We start from the raw sequence: 20,618 nt of genomic DNA, 5'->3' as shown, positions 1-20,618 counted from the left end.
TGGAGGGGTTTGCCATTTTCTTCTCTAGTTCATTTTTCAGATGAGGAAACTGAGGTAGACAGGATTAAATGACTTGCCCAGGGTCATATAGTATGTGTCTAAGGTCAAATTTGAATTCAAGACTCCAGCCCGGTACTCTGCACTATGGCACCATCTAGATGGCCATCCTCCATGCAGCTGATAAAATAATGTAACTGTTAAAGCATGAGTCTGGTCCAGTAAGTCTCCTCTTCAAGATTCTCCTCACCTGTTCCCTATTGCCTTTTGAATAAAATTAAAAATTCCTCAAATTGGCATCTATAGTCCTTCAAAATCTGGCTCTAATTGACCATTCCTGCTTCTTGGACTTTTTCACATTCTTTTATTCCTTGAACTTGGAACTCTGGCTCTTGTGTCTTATGCTTTAGAACAGGTTATCCCCAAGCATGAATTATTAGCTCTTTGTTCCATCTTTTAAGAGCTTCTTTCTTGGCTCATGCCATATGACACCTCCTCCAAGAAGCTTTTCCTGGTCTTCCTTATTAAGAAATTAAATTAAATTTAAATTAAGACATTAAACTCTTCCTCTCAAATTAGTTTCTATATTATATTGTCCCACTAGAATATAAATTTCCTGAGGGTTTTTTGTTTCATCTTTCTATTCTCTAGCATCTAGCATAGTGCTTTGATATGTAGTCAATGTATCATGGAAACATAAGAAGAGATTAAAAGGGAGCAACTGAATGGTGCAGTAGGTAAAGCAGACTCATCTTTCTGAGTTTAAATCTAGCCTCATTAGCTATGTGACTCTGGACGTGTCACATAACCTTGTGCCCTAGTTTCTCATTTATAAAATGAGTTACAAAAGGAAATGACAATCTTCTCCAGTATCTTTGCCAAGAAAAGCCAAAAATGGAGTCACAAAGAGTCAAACATAAGTAAAATGACTGAGCAACACCAGCAAACAAAAATATAGGCTAATAGAGTTTCAAGATCTGTATTACCCAGTCTCTAATACAGGTTGGCTATAGGATCCTAGGTAAGTCATTTAACTTCTCAATGCCCTATAACTTTAAGTTGTAGAGAAGATGACCCTTATCTCTTGGAATTCTGTAAACAGTTGAAACCCCAGAAGAGGATTTAAATACTAGAACTGGGATTTCACTGATATATGGAATTCCCAGATGAGGCCATCCCTTTCCTAAAATGGGTTAGCACCTTCTCTGCAACTGAGAGTCTCAGAGAATTGACTGGGACATTTGAAAGGTTAGATGGCTCCTTCCAGATCACAAAGCCAGTATGTTTCAGAAGGGAACTTAAGCCCTGGGCTTTAGGACTTAAAAACCAGCTACACAACAATTTCTATCCACTATGCCATAATGCCTTTCATCACTTGTCTGGTTAAAAAAGAATACCACCATGTAATAATGTCTATAAGATTGAATTTTAAGATTTATAGACCTGCTACAGTGAGATGATTCAGGTCAGTTCCAATGGACTAGTGATAAGAGTGCCATCTGTATGGAGAGAAAGGACCGTGAGGACTGAGTGCAGATCACAACATAGTATTTTCCCTTTTTGTTGTGGCTGTTTGCCACATAAGAGTTTGCAAAGGTGAATGTTGAAAACTATGCATATATTTTGAAAATAAAAAAGCTTTAAAAAAAGAAATATTTTACCCAATTACACATCAATAAAACTGAAAATGCAAAAACAAAAGGATTTATAGAACTGAGTGAAAAACAAATGAACTCATCCATGAGTTCTCTTTTTTCTCTTTTTCCTTACACTTAATTTTTTTAATGTTTACATTTTAATCCTAGGAAACTAAATGAAAGGTTCACATTTCATAGAAATTTATATGACTCAGTGAAAACTGGATATTTGGATTATAGAATTTTGAAAACTTTCAATTCATCATGTTTACACTAATTTCTTATGGAATTTGAATATTACTCAATTAGGGAAGCTAGGTGACACAGTAGATAAAATGTCAAGTCTGGAGTCATGAAGATCTGAGTTCAAATCCAGACTCAAGACATTTACTAACTTGTGACTCTGGGCTAGTTATTTAGTCCTATTTGCCTCAGTTTCCTCATTTGTAAAATGAGTTGGAGAAGGAAATGGCAAACCTCTCCAGTGTCTTTGCCAATAAAGCCCTAAATGGGATCACAAGGAGTTGGTCATGATTGAAGCAACTGAACAACCACAAAAAGGACTACAGTTTCTACAGTCATTTGTTGGAAATGTATTTTCTGTGCAATGGGTATTTTTTCTCACTGATGACTAATTAGATGACTGCTAAGGTTTCTTCCAACTCAAACTCTTTGATTATGTGATTATTTTATATTTTAGTGTAAAGCTGGTAAATCTGGAGAGGATGCAATAAAGAGGGAAAGAACCAAGGAGAACTCTTCTTACGTTAATTGCCATTGTCACTGTTGGTCAATTTATTCCTCTTTCGTTCCACTCACCAATTCCTGTAATTTTCCAAAACAAAATACACTCCTTGGTCACCACTCCCCAAGATGCTGCTTTCTTCCATTATTAGGATATAAGTTCCTTATGAATAGGCACCATCAGAGTACTTAGAATAGGACTTAGAATATAGTGGGGTACCACCATCATCTCAGTCACCCAGGTTTGCAACCTATTGTACTCAACTCCTTCCTCTTCTACCTCCCCCCTACCCAATCTGTTGCCAATTCTTGTTGATTCTACTTTGTAACATCTCTTGCATCCCTTTTTCTCTCTGAAACTGTCACCTTCCCAAAGCATATCGTCATCATATCACTTCTGGAGTACTGTAATAATGTCCAGATTGATCTCCTTGCTTCAAGTCCCTCCCCACTGTAGACCCCACTCCATTCAGCTATCAAATTAGTTGTATACCCAGCACTAAGCCCAGTATCTGAGACGTAACAGGCACTTAATAAATTGCTTGTTGACTTACGAAATTCTTTTTCATTCATTCATCTATTCAGGAGATACTAATATCTAGTAACTTATGATAGATATCCTGTAAGATCCCACAAGTTCGTGGATTCAGCTGAAAGTGAAGGTTCCCTGAACATAATGTTGTGTGTCTAGAATAAATGAAAGGATAGTCTGAATTTCTATGACCTGAGCCTAGGAATATCAACTGAATAAGAGTTCAGATGGCTACAAGAAGTGCAGCTTTGACAAGAACCCCAAAATGTGAAACTTGATACTGAATACAACCTTCTTCTCTGGGTATGTATAGATTCAAGAGCATGAGGAAGAACATGGAGTATCTTTGTAATAAATAAGTAAGGACATTGATCTTAAGAGTCAGCATAATGAAGATAAACCTGCTGAAAAGCAATGAAATAAAATGGAATCTGGAAAAAGAAAATAAATTTTGATTTAAAATAATTTCAAATTACCTCTGACCCATTTTTGTGTGGGCTATATAGTTTGTACTCCACTCACCATTAAAAAAAATAACAATAAAGACAATGATATAAACTTTGAGCCTGTGGAAAGGAAAATCAGAGAAGAAGACAAAGGATAAACTCAACAATGGATATCAATATTCTGAGGGGAAATCCCCATCATTTTTTATTTTTGATGTAATGGCAGTGGCATGTTATGGAAAAACATTAGGAAACTCCCAAGGGAGCTCTATTTGAGATTGGTCTGGGCATGACCATTTTGTCACAGAATACCATCTTGAAAGTCTCAAAATTCAGAGCTTAATCATTATTTATCCCTATTCTGCTGCTTACTACCAAACCATTTTAACAAATCAAATTGTCTCTGTCTATATATAAAAGGAAGGGACTATATAATATATAATCTTCAGCTTCTTCATAGTGATATTCTGTGTCACTTAGGAAAATGTGGTGATAGAAACACATCTAAAGAGAAAATAAGAATTGTTTAAAGTATATCTCCTCTTGCTTCTCACTTTCCTCAAATCATTGTACTTCATTCTTTCTTCTTCTTCCCTTTATCCTCCCTATTACTAATGGTAACTATGAGATTACCTTCCAATATATATCTTGTATAAACATAGATAACTGAGCACCATTAGAATGCTTGGTATATAAAGCACTTAATATAATCCCAGGTACATGATGTTTGATAAATACTTGTTGAGTGACGAACAGTATCCCAGAGTAACTGTCCAGCTTCTGATTAAAGCTCTCTGGTGAGAGAGAAGTCACTGTCCATCTGAGACAATCCACTTCATTGTTCCTTGGCTCTTTTATGTACTTCCTTTCACCTCCACACTACAATATAGTCAAATAGTCTTCTTGCTGTTCTTCATACACAACACACTCTCTCTCATCTCCAGATCTTTGGAATGTGCTCTCTCATCACTTTTACTTCTTAGAATCTCTTTTGTTGTTGAGTCATTTGTCATGTCCAACTCTTGTAACTCCATTTGGGTTTTTTTAGCCAAGACACTGGAGTGGTTTGCCATTTCCTTCTCCAGCTCGTTTTTACTGATGAGAAACTGAGGCAAACAGAGTTAGATGACTTGCCACAGTTAGTGTCTGAAGTCAGATCTAAACTCATTAAGATGAGGCTTCTTGATTCTAAACCCATGTTCTATTCACTGCAACATTTCACTACTCTTTAGAATCTCTGTTTTCTTTAAATCTTAGCTCAGAGTTTACCTTCTATGTGAGACCTTTCCTGATCCTTTGCTCCCCCACCTGCTAGTGACTTTTTCTGCAAAAAAAATTTTCTTAATATATTGCTGTTCATTGATATGCATGTGAGTGTGTATTTGTCTTTCCTAATAAAATGTAAACATCAGAAACTAGGGGTTTTTGTCTTTTTATCGCTAGAACTTAGTGTGTCTGACACACAGACACTTTCAACAAACAGCTATTCAGAGGCAATTAGGTGGCAAAGTTGATAGAGTACTAGATAGTTGATAGAGCAATAGTTTCCTGAACCTTGAGTTCAAATCTGGCTTCAGATACATACTAGCTATGTGACTGACTTCCTCCAAAGAAATCAGAAATAGTTGTTCACTGATATATTGTGCAGTTTTAATTATTCATGTTTCTTTAAAATAAGCTGAAATGAACTTCAGTTAGTTCCTATCCATTAGACCTAGTTCTGCCCTCTGGGAACAGGTAGAACAAATCCATTTCTCTCACATGAAAATAACTGTTTGCTTTTTAAAGAATATTATAACTTTAAGCCCTATTACTATTAGGTGCTTCAATATCTGGGAAATATATATACATATATATGTAAAATCTGGAAATTTATTAAATTAATTTCTTGAGAAATCAAGAGAACTACTTAATGAATAGAATCAGGAGAATGTTGTACACAGTAACACAAGATTATATGATGATCAACTGTGATGGACTTGGCTCTTTTCAAATGTGGTGATTCAAGGCAATTCCAATAGTCTTGGGATAGAATTGCTATCCATATTCAGAGAAAGAACTATGGATCCTAACTGTGGATCAAAGAATAGTATTTTCACCTTTTATTTGTTTGTTTCTTTCTCATGTTTTTCCCCCTTTTGGTCTGATTTTTCTTGCACAATATGACAGACATGGAAATGTTTAAAAGGATTGCACATATTTAACCTATATCTGCTTGCTGTCTTGGGGAGAGGGAAGGTAAGGAAGGAAGAAAAACTTGATATACAAAGTCTTACAAAAACAAATGTTGGAAATTATCCTTACATGCATTTGAAAAAATAAAATACCCTTGAGGAAAAAAAGAACTACTTCAGTTATTTTCCTACTCCAAACTAACTATCTAATAATGAATACATTTTTAAAATATTATCCTAATCTTGCAATGAAATTTCTTATACAAAATCAGTACACAAGTAAATCCTTAAAAGAAATTAGGCATATCTGAGGGACTTTGAAGTGAAATGATACAAAATGAGTTTTAGCAAAAATATCTCTGGCCTAATAGAGAGCTGGTTCAAATAGGATGGGACCTTCAACGATTGATTTAACCTCTCAGTGTTCTTAGCAATAATCTAAAGTCATAGCAAAGTTCTTCATGGGCATTGATGGAAGGAGTTTCCTCACTTAGGGCTAGACCCAAAAAGAAAAAAAAATCTGTTTTGTTAATATGCTTGTGGTTGACTTTTTCTAGAACTGAGGAAATCTTAAGATTAAGTTCCCTTTTAAACAATACAACAGTTTCTTCCAATTTATTAGCTAAATGATTTATCATTCTTAGAGAAAGATAACCTATCTTTGGTTTTATTTACATGCATGCATACAGTTTTGTTGGATAGATAGAAAATTTCAGATTTCGGCTTTTTTCCCTAAGTGAGGCTAGTTGCAGTCACATGTAATTCATAAATCTTGTTTCTCTCTACACCTAGAAGTCAGGAATCTTTCAAAGCCAATGTGATTTAATGGAAAGAGATGTGTTCTGGCTGTGATTTCAAAGTAAATATCAGTTTGTAAATGCTAATGGAAGTTCATCAGTCAAAGGGAACTGGTTACTAATTATTACTGGCTGATAATGGAGGGAACACACCAAAATGGGGGCTCAATCCAACGAAAAGAGATCTTCCAATTTCTCATGAATTTCTTCCCCAGAAATTTGAGGGGGGAGAATGTAACCAGCCTCACTCTGAAAGAGTAAGATCCAAGTAGGTGTTCTATACACTGTCACTCACTAGGCATTTATGGCATTAGGCAAGATACAGCCTTTGTCCTTTTCCCCCTTTGTGAAATAAGTTGGCTAGATTAAATGATTTCTAGAACCCTTCCTATTTGGAGATTGTATGATTTTATGCCTTTTTCCTCTAGATTGGAATAGTCTCCTATAGGACTATTTAATTATTTGCCTTGTGATCTGTGGATCATTTATAGTGTGGAGTTAGGAAAGGAATAATATTGACCTGCTGTTTATAGACCATAGAGTCTTTCGTAGTCCTTAGTGGACATCTAGTCTAGCTCTCCCGTTTTGCTGATGAGAAAACTGAAGTCAGGAGAGCTCAATTAATGGCAGAGTTTAGATTGAAATCCAGATCATTTTACTTCAAAGCGAAGTTTCTTTCTACATCACTACCTAGTAACCTATCCTAAGGATTTAGATGTTTTATCCCCAGCATTCCCCCAGGGGTTTTGTGTTGGTTTGTTGGGTGCCTCCATTCTAATCTGTATCCAGTTATACTTCACTTCAAACCCTCATTACTAGCTTCCAGGACTCTATTCAGATGGCTGTGAAATCCTGGGAAGGAAAGCCCTATTTAAGCTAGAAATAGCCAGAACTCTACCCATTAATCTACCTATGTCTCAAAATCACATATCAATTGAATTCCAAATGAGGAACTGAGAATTCTATTTCCAAAGGAATTAGTATCAGCCACCCTAATCCATGAAAATTGGAGGGCCCAATCTCAATTTTCCCCTAAGAGAATTATGATATCTTACTATTAAGTACCTCTACTCACTAGCCTGCTTAAACAATTCATTAACCAGTACCTGCTAAAGTTTGAGGGAACATTCTGGCTGGCCCTGGGGTGATGGGTCAATTTATGAAATATCCATTTTCCCCATGGTCCCACTCATGCTATTTAATTCTTGTCCAATAAGTAATAAATACCATTAAATTCTAGGGTAGGGACAAGGGAAGAAAAAAAAGAATATATTATTGCTACTCTTATATGTGCATATATTTTTATTCATAATTATAGTGAAACATATAGTCTCTAGGACCTTCCCAATCTCTTCCTAATTTCTAAGCCTAAGCTTTGATCCATTTACTGTTTTCTCTGTTCCTTATTAATTAATACAATAAGAGGATAGACTCTGCAGTTAATGTGTCACTTTAAAAAATGTATTTTAATACGCTCTTTCTAGAAGTAATAACTTCACTCACAGTAGAAACTATGGTCAATAGAAATTTCACCAATGGAAAAATTTACAGGCAAACTTGTAGAAAAAATGGATGCCTGAATAGGAGGCAAATTGCCTAACTCTATATGCCTAATCTAGCAAAATTCTGATGTTCTCATCATACTGAATAATAGTGTGATCTATAATAATAATAGTAATAATATAATAATCTATATGATCTACAATAATAATAGTAATATTATAATAATAATAATAGTGAAATCTAATGAGAAACTATAGAAAGTGACTTCTTCCATCCCAGAACTGTGCCAGTCAGCCAGAAGTCAGTAAGAAGGGAGGTTGCCAGTAAAACCAACATAAACACAGATTAGCCTCTTAATATGACCAGACACATGTAGTCTGAAAGTCTCTGTGTCCAGAGACAGCAAAAACAAGGGCTATCCCTAAGTAAATCCCAGGGTGCTCAGAAAACTTTGAGGCAGGGACCTTGGATGTCTAGAAGAGTGCAGTCACAGGCAGCAACCAAGCATAGCACTACAGTGCTCACATCTGAAAAACATTGACCCAGGTAATCAGAGATCCTTAACATTTTGTCCTAATATGCCAGAAAACCTTGAAGATCAAGCATTCTCACCTTCAAAGATATAGAGGACCCGAACCACAGAAGGCGTAGGTCAGCACTAGACTGAATGCAAGGGAACCAAAGAAAGACCAAATAAGATTGCCCACCCCAACTAAAAGTACAGTGGAGGGCAGAGTCTGACCCTGACATTAAATCTCAACTCAGGAACTAAACATAGAGAGATAAGTAAAACAAAGAAAATAACAACCAGTATAAAAAATTATTGATTATCTAGAGATACCCAAAAAAGGAGAGAGTAATTCTAAAAACCTCAAAGACTTAAAAGATTTCCCACAAGCACTACACAAATACCTAAAATAACTATGAGGCAAGAAAAAATTTTTAAATGAAATTTAAGATCTAGAGGAAAGAATTTGAAGGAGAATAAATAGCTTACAAGAAAAACTGGCAAGCTTTATTCAAATAACAGCTGGCAAACCAAACACAAATCAATGATTCCATAAGACACTTTAAAAATTAGAACAAAAATCAAAAGTTTTTTAAAATAAGAAAAAATGCAAAATACCTGATAGAAAAAACAAGTGAACTAGAAAGCAAATAAAAGAGAGATAATTTAAAAGTCATTGAACTTGAAAAGCCATGATTTTATTTTTAAAAAACAGTTGGACACTTGATTTCAAGAAATAATGAAAACTGCTCAGATCTATGGGAAAAAGAAGGCAAAATAAAGATGTAAAGAATCCACCCATCACCTCCTGAAATAAAGCTCAAAAGGAAAAGTCTCGGGAATATCAATAGCCGAAATCCAGCACTCTCACATCAAAAGAAAAAAATATGACAAGCTTCTAGATAAAAGCAATTCAAATAATTATTAGGAAAAAAAGATGAAGATCATATAGACATGGCAGTTTCAACTATATATAAGAGAAGCTCTTGGAAAACAATATTCCAGAAGACAAAGGATATAAACTTACAATAAAGAATAATTTACCCTGCAAATCTAAGTAAAATACTTTAGGGGGAAAAAAGAAAATTTGTTGCAATAGAGGACTTTCAAACCTTTCTGATAATTAAAAAAAAAAAAAAACAGAACTGAGTAGGCACTTTGAAATGCAAACACAAGGCAAGTGAAACCTAGAAAGGTAAAGTTTTCTTCAATAATTGAAAGGCTGTGTGATGATGTAGTTATAATATTCTGTTGGGGAGAAGAAATAGGTGCTCCTTCAGAATCTTAATGTTTTCAACATGTACCGAGGGAATTAAATAGGAAAAATAGAGGGCCTGGGAGTGTACTAGTTCAGCTCTGAGGGTTTTAAGAGGGGGAAGATAGGGAGGATAAAAAGAATATGGTAGTATAGAAAGGAGAAAGAAGAAAGTGGAACTTGGTATTTCTCATAATTGAGATATGTGAGAACATACAAAAGCTAAGGAAGCAGTGGGGGAAGCAGAGATCAGGTGAACACAGTTATTTTAAAGAAAAAAGGCAGAAGATCAATACACACACACATAGAGAGAGAGAGTTTAGTATAGAAATACATCGGATTCAAAAAGCAACAATGATGGGGATTAAAGAGTAGGATAATACTGAGGAGGGCATCAAAACATTATTTTTAAATACACTGGAAAGCACATAAGAAAGTTCAGAAATAAATACATAAAAGCAGGACAGTTTTAAAAGTAACATGTGGAATTTGTTATATACTTTTTTTAAAAGGCAAGAGGTATGAAATAGAGATTCATATTTTCATAGAGACTCCTCTTTCTGTAATTCATTATGTATATAGGAATTCTCCTTTTTTGTGTTCTCAAAAAATAAAAATATTTTTAAAAGATCTATAAGGAGATGGATTGAGTGAGAAGCATCACACCAGACACATCCCAGATAATCATTTACTCTGATTATCTGTTGCTCTGCTGCTATTTCAATGTCTAAAATTAGTTCCCTCAAGGCATACCCACTTATGTGACAGGAATCCGTGTAAAACAATACAGAGTACCTAGGTAAATGCTGTCGTTAGGAACTAGGAAGTTGAAAAGGAATGTCAGCCTCAGTAATATAATGATGAGTTTGACTTTCAACACATTAGGTTTCAGGACATTCCCTAACATTTTTCTGTATACCCTTGTTTTATGCTTTTTTTAGCATGGAAAGGTTACAAGAAAATAGGAAAGAACTTCAATTTCAACACCATGGGGAAATCCTGTTACGGGAATTCTAACAAGAGATACCAACTGTAGGTACCAATCTTAGAAGGTAAATCTTAAATTGTTGCCTAAGAAATTAAGAAATTAAGTTACTAGCCCAGGACTACTTAGCTATTAAGTCTCAAAGGTGAGATCGAAGCATGACCGCAAGCATTACTTTTTCCACTGTGTCAAAAGAATATGTCTCAAAAGTAGTCTTCTAAAATTATTTTTTTTAGTGAAAAGGGAAAGGAACTTTCCATGTAGCTTGATTAAAAACAATGGATAAAATGGCCTGGTGCCATATCTTTTCCTACTTCTTAAAACTGCTACAGATTTCTACTCCTCATTCTTCCACAATTGCCTCAACTATAAGCATAAACTTTTTGGTCTAGGAATTACTTGTTTTATTCATTAAAAAAAAAAAATAAACTAATGCCAAACATTTAAAACACATGAATGCCTTTATCACCAATCTTTTTTCTTATGCAAGGCAATCTAGAAAATCATACAGCATTTTTAAAATGCTAGCTGCTGTTTTATCATTATCATTTTGTTATTCCATATTCTCTCCCCCCCCCCCCATAATGAATCACACACAAATCTTAAGGAAAAAATGTTTACTAGATATAAAACAGAGCTTCAAAAATCAGCTCTCTTATGAATACACATAAATTAACTAGACACAAGTTTCATTTTCTTTCAGTTTTATGGTTTAAAAATTAAGGAACTGATTTTAATTAAATAAAATGAGTAAATTGTATTTAGAGTTGTATTAAGTTTTTTAAAAGAAGTTTATAAAAACCCAAAATGATTTTGTAAACATGTTATTTGGCTTACGTGCTGATGATTTGGGGATTTTGTTTTGTTTTTTTGGTATCATCACAGTTTTTCCTTGGAGTGTAATCTCAAGAAATAATAAACCATGGGAATATGATTTTAGTATATGTTAAACAACAGCAAAATAGAAGTGGATGTTTTGTCTAATCTGATCACAAATGAGTCATTTCAGATTCATATAATAAAATATGTCTTGTAATATGGTCATACAATGAGAAGATAGGACTCACTGAAAAGAACTCTGATGCTGGGAAAATTTGAAGGCAAAAGGAGAAGGGGATGAAAGAAGTCAAGATGGTTAAATTGTGTCATAAAAGCAAAGAACATGACAGACGTGGCCATGGCCATGGCAATGGAGAGTAGACAGACTTTGGGAGATAGTGGAGTATATATATGGGACCATGGGGTCACAGAATCAGACATGAATTCAACAATACCACCACCATCATCAACAACAACTATACCCCTATATTTTATCTTTGGACTAATTTAAGAGAGAAAATCCATATAAAGTGGGAAGTGCATAGGCATCTTTTTTCCACATTACAAGATTAGATATTTATTACGTGTATATCAGGGTGTGGCTAAAAAAGGCTGAAACAACTTCCAAATTGTGTATATAAAGGTATCAATTTTACCAACTCTTATATTATATTTCACTTAAATAATGTCATATCTCCACAAAGTAAGGGCACATATTTTAAAACCAAATTAGTAACTCTATTCCACAACTGGGACTGAGGTTATAGAAGGGATTAACAAGAATGGTGACTAACTTGATACCCAGGAGAGAATAGTCTGGCAGGTGTGACCACAGCCGGAATGAGATAGCACAGTGAGAGAAAACAGCTGTTGACAGAAATGGAAAGGAAGGGAAGGGGGAAAAGTAGCCTTTTTCTTAGTCATATCACAATAACCCTAACCTTGTCTGAAGGGCACAAGCTGATTTATAGTATTAACAAGGCTTTGCACAAAAGGGTAGAAGAGAGAAAAAATACTGAGGAAGATAAATTTTATAAAATGATATCTTTCTGACTAATCTACTACCCACTACCCTCAAATGATTCCTCACGTGAATTTGTGGTCTCCCTTTTGACCTACTCATTATTGTATATATTTCTGTATTTTGCAGAAATATCTGGATCTTTATGATTAAAGCCTTCGCCTACATACTAATCATGAGCTAATCCTTTTGGTAAATTAATATTTCTTTGTATGGTAGGAGAGCCTAATTAGCTGCATTCTCAATGAGAAGCTGAGAGTTCACATTTTGATCCAGGCCTTGGGTAACCCATATTTAATCCTGACACTATATTCATTACTTGCAATGTATAACCTTTTAGTGAGATACTAAAAAGAATCATTTGTGTCTCTGACTGCAGGGGCAATTTAGATAGAAGGAAAACACCCAAAAAAAGATGGCAATTCCTACCAGCAAAATGAGTTTTCAAACCAACAGTTCTCTTACTGTATCTCTCTAGTTAAATACTATGCCATTCAATCCATTTAAGTTCAATTCTTTTCATATTTGCTTAGGCCTATTATGTGCTGGACATTGTGTTACTCAGGGGGAATAAAAAAAACAGAAAATAAAACAGTCCTTGTCATGAAAGAACTTATATTCTATCATGTTCTTGATTTTCACTCACCTTTTTGTATTTAGTAACAGTGAGGTTCAGTAAAGCAAAGGACAATATAGTTGATGCTTCACATTTGATATATATCTTTATTTTTTGAGGCATTTTCTCATCTGTCAGCTTCAGACATTCCTAAAAAACTCCTTCAAGCAAGTAAAAGTAAGCATAAAACCTTTTTATAGGTAAGATACTAAAGTTGAAAAAGGTAAATTAATTTTACAGAGAATTCAGCTGAGGGTCAGGAGATTTAGCCCTCCCTCACTTCAAATAAGCTGTGTGATAATATCAAAGTCAGATGAAGCTCTATCCAGTATACCAGATGGCCTCATTTAATTCTATTTTCTTCTTTTCTAATGCCTATTGTCAGGCAAAACATATTACCTGATGGGGATTCTTCCCATAAAGGCTTTTAAGTAGAGCATATTCAAAATAAAAATGTGATTTAAAAAATTAAACTTTGTAAAAGATGTACAGGAAACAAGGAAGTTTCTCAAATGGTTCACAAAAAAAAAACATATTCCATCTACTGAACTGGTGCTAAGAGCTGTACATGGATAGTCATACTTTTGGGGGAGTTGGTTTAACGGAATAACATTAGTGCTCTCAGGATTTCTGGTGGTAGTAGAAAGGATTAAGTCATAATAGTGTGACTCATGATGGGATCAGTAGACATTTGGGTGAGAGGAAGATCCTAGTAATAATAGGAGGAAGGGAAAATCAAGGCTGAGGGTGTGGCAAGACATAATCGCTACCTAGATTATAGGAACGGGATGCCTTCTAGCTGTCCCCAACTGAATCAAATATTCATGCAAAGTCAAATATTTGAGGTAGGCAGCGGAAACAAGATCCCCCATACAACTAGATGGCAGTATAGTCCAGCAGAAAGAAATGAGGGTTTCGCTAATAATGGTCACATGCCTCCCTTTTCTCAGCAGGGAAAAGTGTAGAAGGTGTAGCAGGACACAAATTCGCCTACAATGTCAGAGGAGGTTTTGTTTTGTTTTGTTTAGATTAACTGTTTTCCCTTTATTATAAAGGAAGATTAAGTTGGAAGGAGGAATACAAAAGCGATTATGACATAAAACCCAAAAATATCAATGACTTTTTTTAAAGAGATGGAAGTTTGATTCCCAGTTCTGCTAATAACTGATCTTTATCAAGTTACTTCATTCCCCCCACCTTAGTTCTCTTATCTGTGAAATGAGAGAATGGAGTGCATAATCTACAAGACTCCTTCCTGATTTGAAAGTACTAGGTATCAACATCCCAAAGCCCTCACTTAGCAGGATTCTCTAGCATCTACCCCAGTCAGTTTTGTGGCCATTCAAGAAGCCCACTAAAGCAGATTTAAAGTGACCTTGAAAAAGTCCTCATCTATAAAATGAGTTGGAGGAGGAAATGGCAAACCACTCCATTATCTTTGCCAAGAGAATTCCAGGTAGGGTCACAGAAAGTGTTGGACACAGCTACAAAATGACTGAACAACACTCAAAGTAGAAGACTTCTGGAGGCTCATTCCACCGCAACATATAGGTTATTGCTGATTGGATTATAGCATCAAAGCCAATATAGAAGCCATACTTTTAATTCTGTTCTGAAAAAAGCTTCAGATAGAAAAAATGGAATTCTGGGTCATACTTGTTTTTCATTTCTGACTCAAAGATTTTAAAAATCATACCTCTAGAGCAGGACCAGGAGATCAGTATACACTTCAACAACAATACTATATGATGATCAATTCTGATGCACGTGGCCCTCTTCAACAATGAGATGAACCAAATCAATTCCAATAGAGCAGTAATGAATTGAACCAGCTACACCCAGCGAAAGAACTCTGGGAGATGACTATGAACCACTACATCGAATTCTCAATCTCTCTACCTTTGTCCGCCTGCATTTTTGATTTCCTTCACAGGTTAATTGTACATTATTTCAAAATCCGATTCTTTTTGAACTGCAAAATAACTGTTTGGACATGTATACTAATATTGTATTTAATTTATACTTTAACATATTTAACATGTATTGGTCAACCTGCCATCTGGAGGAGGGGATGGGAGGAAGGAGGGGAAAAATTGGAACAAAAGGTTTGGCAATTGTCAATGCTATACAATTACCCATGCATATAACTTGTAAATAAAAAGCTATAATAAATTTTTTAAAAAGAAAAGAAAAAAATCATCTATCTACCTACTTGGATAAATACAGGAAATTTTAAAAGTAGTAGAAAAATAGATATATTTGACTATTTCTCCAGAACTTTGAAAAGACACACATTTTTGTGCATTATAATTATGAGAAAAGGTTAGCAAGGGATAGTAGATAAAGTTATGTATTTGGAATCAGAAAGACCCTGGGCTGCCGTTTTCCATGGCATACTAATTGTATGAATTTGGTCAAGCCTTAACCTCAATATTCTGTAGGCAACTCCCAGGAACTCAGCAACCTTCAGTTGCTAACTTAAAAGAGTAATTTATTGAATGTGTATATATGTAGCTCTTTCTATTGAGATGCTCACATAGTTTTGTCAGTTGATTGTCCTTGGTAGGCTAGTGTAGCAGAAAGCAAATTTTGCCAAAAATCTTGAGTGCAAGTCCCATTTCAGCCACGTATTATGTGACAAAATAGTAGAACTTTGGATTGAGAAGAGGCCTCATTGTTCAGCTGGTCTAACCCACACCTAAACAAGAATTCTTATACTTAACATATGAGAGTCCAATTTATGTGAATTAGTGAAGATGAATCCAGTACTTCCTAAGGAATCACTTCCATTTTTGAAAACTAGATAGGAATTGTTATGGATTGTTTCTTTCCATCAAGTGCCCATGTACCTCTTTGCCACTTTCCCTCCCTGTTGCTGGTTCTGCCTTCTGAGGTTGAGTAGAAGTCTAAGTGTAATCTCTCTTGTATATGACAGCTTTTCAAATACTTGAAGACATTTATTCTGCTCTCCTAATTTTTCTTTTCAGTCTGTTGTTTTTCATTTGTGTCCAAGTCTTTGTGACCCTATTTGGTATTTTCTTGTCAAAGATACTGGAATGGTTTGCCATTTCCTTCTCCAGTCACTTTACAAATGAGGAAACTGAGGCAAACAGGGTTAAGTAACTTGCCCGGAGTCATACAGCTAGAAAACATCTGGGGCAAAATTTGAATTCAGGAAGATGAGTTCCTCTTCTGTTCCAAGCCCAGTGCTCAATCCACTTTACCACCTAGCCTCTCCTTTCCAATCTAAAAATCACTAATTCTTTCAACCAATCATCATATGCTATAATCTTGAGAATATTTACTATCCTAATTGCCATTCTCTAGACATTTATAAGATCACAAATTATGACTAAAAAGAAAGATAGAGGCTTCCAGTTTAACAATGACTTTCCTAATCTAAGATTCTTAAATTTTTGAGAAAGTCACTTAAGTTCTGTTTGTCTCACTTTTTCCAATTGTAAAATGAGGATAATAATAGAGCCTATCTCTCAGGGTTATGAAGATCAGGTCACATAAAATTTGTAAAAACACTGAGCATAATGGCTGGAACACTTACTTGAAAAATACTTAATTCTTTCCTTTCTAGTTTTGTACACTGCAGCTTTTTTTCATTATAAAGAAGTGAGAGTAATGATACATAAGAATTAAATAATTTCATGTGTAACTAAGAAGTCAATCTGTGACAAAACAAAATCCATTTTTGTATTTCATCTTTTAGAAGAATATTCTTTCTTGAAAAGTGAACAAATTTTAAGCTATGGTAATTTTTATGCTAGCCTTCTTAATCTTTTATGTATCAGAGTTTTAAAACACTCCATATATCCATATGTACCTTGCAATGCTCTTAAGAAAGAGTTCACCTTTGTGTAGCTTGTCTTCCCAAAGAGAACAAATATCTTTAGGAAGTGAAATTAAATTTAGACAAATTTGGTGCTGAAACTAAATTAGTCTCTGACTTTGCTTTGAATAGCATCTTGTCACTACAGTACAGCACAAGTAAATAATCTTTTACAAGAAAATATTAAAAAGCCAAAATGATAATTTTTAAACTTTTTATCTTTAAAAAAAATTGATTTTTGGTTAAATTACTGAAATGCTCCTTTGTAGTAAAAGTATTTTTAAATGAATTGCTAAGGTTTGTATATAGAATGAATATCTTTCAGTCAAGATAAATCAGCAAAGAGCACCTTTGAAAAAATATCAACTTAAAAAGGCTTCTTCTAAATGGTCTGCAATTTAAATTACGGACATGATTTTTTATTTCACTTTAGACTACCAGCATGAAAACATCTCAGACTGGATGACTATAACTCAATTTAACATGAAACGTAGTATCATCTGTAACTTAGTAATATATCTCTCAGATATTCATAACATTTTCCCTTACTATCTGAATACTGTTAAATCAGATTTTTCTAAGTTAATTATTTTAAATTCACCAGAGGAGGTCACTATTGTAATCCTATGGTAAATTATTTTATAAGGAGAACAACCACTCCCTACTTTTTTTTTTAATCAGAATTTTCACATGTTGAATTAGTGGGTGTGCATGTAGCATATTGTAGTGAATGTATTAAAAAAAATCTGCTCCCATAGTTTTCATTGTTAATGTTTCTTTCAAATCCATTCATTGCATTCTTAGATAAGATACCTGATAGCACCAAGCAATTTTTGCACTCATGTAATTACATCATAGAAATAACATTTTTTTTCTTCCTAGATACTTCTGAACAAAGATAGCCTCCAGAGACTCAGAGATCTTTTTTTCATTGACCAACTTTCTTCTGCTTATTCACGTAGAGTGTCGATTTTTACAGACTTTTCAAAATCCAAATAATTTTCATTAAACTAGTTACTGCTGTTTATGAAAGAACCTAGAAGTCAAAACAATCAGACACTCCCCCCCCCGTCCCCACCCCCACCCCCAACTCCACTCACACAGAGAGACACACGTACACAACCCCCGACCCCGACAGGAAGCAACACATGCATCTGGCAATCCCAGGGAAGTTTAGAGGAACAGACAGCTTGTTAGAATAAATAAACTTCCCGGCGGGTTTTTATTTTATCGACTTGAGGAAAAAGCAGCTTTCGAAAACCACTGGCTAACTTCGTTCCCAAGTTAGTCAGTTTGTGCATTTACAATGCATCCAAGAGCCCAGCTAAAGCTACAGACCTTTGCAATGATACAAAGCTATTAGCTTTGCAGCCCAGAAATTAGCTGGAGGAGCACACGCCCATCGACTGAGGCTGAAGAAGAAACAATGGGAGAGGGGAGAGAGAGGGCGAGAGCAGTCGGCTGTAGCTGGCCAGCCTTCAGTGGCCCAGTGGCCGCAACGACTGACTCTCCAGCGGAGACCCCTGCGCAGACGGGACTGCCCAGAGGACTCCCCACTCTGCCAGTCCTCCTCGGTCACCCCGACTTTCATCCATTCCGAGAGTGCTGAGCCTACCTGGGCTGGAGGGGGAAAGGTGCTTTCACTTACCAAACAAGGTTAGGGCCATTTCGGAGCCGTTGCCGTCTTGATCGCTGGTCCACTCACTACTCCCAGGGCTGGCCAGATATCACTGCATTGGCTCAGAGCTTTCACACCTCAGAGGAAGTGGGGTGCAGGAGGGGCTGGGGTTGGGGAAGAGAGTGGTGGGGTGGGGGTGGGTGGGAGGGATGTGGTGGTAAGGAGGGAAGGGAGGAGACGCTGCAAGAAAAAGTTATTTACCCGTTATTGTCATGCTCATTTAAAAAAAAAAAAAAAAAAAAAAAAAGGAGAGAAAGAGGGAGATGTCCAACAAGCACTTGTCGCTTTCATCGGCTTGCTGCCTACACTCAGTGTGGGTGCTTTGCGATACCTGGCAAGCTGCTCAAGGAAAGCTAGGCTGCTGCCCTGCCGTGCAATCAATGGGAGGGCAAGAGGAGGAGTGGCGGCGGCGGCGGCGGCGGCAGGGGGAGGGCGCGGGGCATGGCAATGACTGGGGCCGGCTCGCTCTCCTCCTGCCGCTCACTCCGTATCCTGCAGTCTTCTAGACGCCATCTTGCTGTCCCATTTGATTACCAGCAGCCTCACTCCCCCATCCCCTCCTCCCAGGCTGCAGCCTGTGTTCCCATGGTAACCGGGCATCCCTCTGTGTGTGTGTGTGTGTGTGTGTGTGTGTGTGTGTGTGTGTGTGTAGCCCTCTTCTTAGAATAGCTCCCCATCCTTATATATAACACATATATACATAGGCTTGCCTAGTAGTTTGTGTGTAGAAAAAATAGAGGGAGAAAAAGAGAGAAAGGTGGAGAGAGGGAGAAGGAAGGAGGGAAAAACAAGGGAGGGGAGAGAGGAGGGAGAGTGAGAAAAAAGGAGGGAGAGACGGGGAGAAAAAGGGAAGAAGAAAGAGAAAAGGATGGGGAAAGGAAGAGGAGGAAGAGGAGAGAGAGAGAGAGAGAGAGAGAGAGAGAGAGAGAGAGAGAGAGAGAGAGAGAGAGAGACTCAATATCTAGCCTCGGTTATCCCCACACTTTTCTTTGAATCTTTGAATGGGTTTGAGGAGGAGCAGACATCAGCTGTTACTCTAAAGAGAGAGTCGAGGATCTGGGTGTCCTCCCCTTGTTCGAGGAAAATAAGAGGCCAGCACAAAGGCTGGGAGTATAGATGGGAGTGGATTCGTTCAGAGAGGAATCATGTAACTAAGAGAATGTTTTGAGTTGACTTAACTGAACCTGGCTCCCGAGATATAACTAGAGCTTCTCTAAAGCTGTACTTGGGCTTAGGGTTTGAGTTTTGATCTCAAGTTATCTCTGAGGAAACAGGAATCCTGTTAAGAGCTTTTCTAGGATGGGAGAGTAATTTAATAAACTAGGTAGTTCAGGGTCAGTCCTAATTTCCTTTGACTTTTTTTTTTCACCAACATACCCCCTTCCACACTCAAAGTGAATATTTTTCATTAGTTGGAGTTTTAAACTTTCCTACAATAGACTGATCCTAGAATCATTTGTATTTCCCTCTTAATTGCTGAAGATTTTATTTGGATAACTCTCCTTTCTAAATTAAAGAGTATCTTATAAAATGCGTGAGATTATCTGTCAAAAGGTGCTTTTGAAAAATTGTTATGATTTTCTTAATCTTTTACAATTCAAATTTAAAAAAAATTCAATGTCCCTTAGTTGCCATGCTCTTTTCCTGTAAAAAAATAAATAAATAAAAACCCCTTTATTTCTCCCTGATACTTTCTCTCTTTCCAGTTTTGTAGGGTTTGTTTGTTTTTTTTTTTTAATCTTCCTCTCTTTAGTTCTGCTTTCTTTCCCTCTTTGGGTGTCTTCTACATAGGAATGTTGCATATTTTTTCAGTGCCTGCAGCTCTTCTAAGTCACTTCCCCTCTTTTCTATAATTTTCAAGTTGTTTCCAGAATATCATATAAATAATTTCTTTGTAAGTCATTTCGAGGACCAAATCTCTATAAAAATGAGAATGAAAACCAAATCAATTCAGCATCATTAATCTGCTGCAGACAGAAAGGAGGGGGGAGAGAAAGGTGGGCTGATGAGGAGGAGCCAGGCCTTTTGTTTGAAGTCAGACAGCTCTGATAGTTAGAAAAAACAA

The 20,618-nt window shown here is 36.1% G+C and overlaps 1 protein-coding gene across 1 annotated transcript in view; it reads right to left on the bottom strand.

The window, feature by feature from the left end:
* Positions 1-19,062, bottom strand: part of CHN1 (chimerin 1) — a 265,138-nt gene extending 246,076 nt beyond the window's left edge. The window contains exons 1-2 of the mRNA XM_051986172.1: positions 18,885-19,062; positions 18,524-18,733 (exon numbers count right to left, since the gene is read on the bottom strand). Of these exons, the coding sequence (XP_051842132.1) occupies positions 18,524-18,542 (19 nt within the window). The 5' untranslated portion in view covers positions 18,543-18,733; positions 18,885-19,062. The remainder of the gene's footprint in view (positions 1-18,523; positions 18,734-18,884) is intronic.
* Positions 19,063-20,618: the final 1,556 nt, after the last annotated feature.

Source organism: Antechinus flavipes, chromosome 3, assembly GCF_016432865.1.
Source record: "Antechinus flavipes isolate AdamAnt ecotype Samford, QLD, Australia chromosome 3, AdamAnt_v2, whole genome shotgun sequence".
Classification (NCBI taxonomy): domain Eukaryota; kingdom Metazoa; phylum Chordata; class Mammalia; order Dasyuromorphia; family Dasyuridae; genus Antechinus; species Antechinus flavipes.
This window is presented reverse-complemented; position numbering and strand designations above follow the sequence as displayed.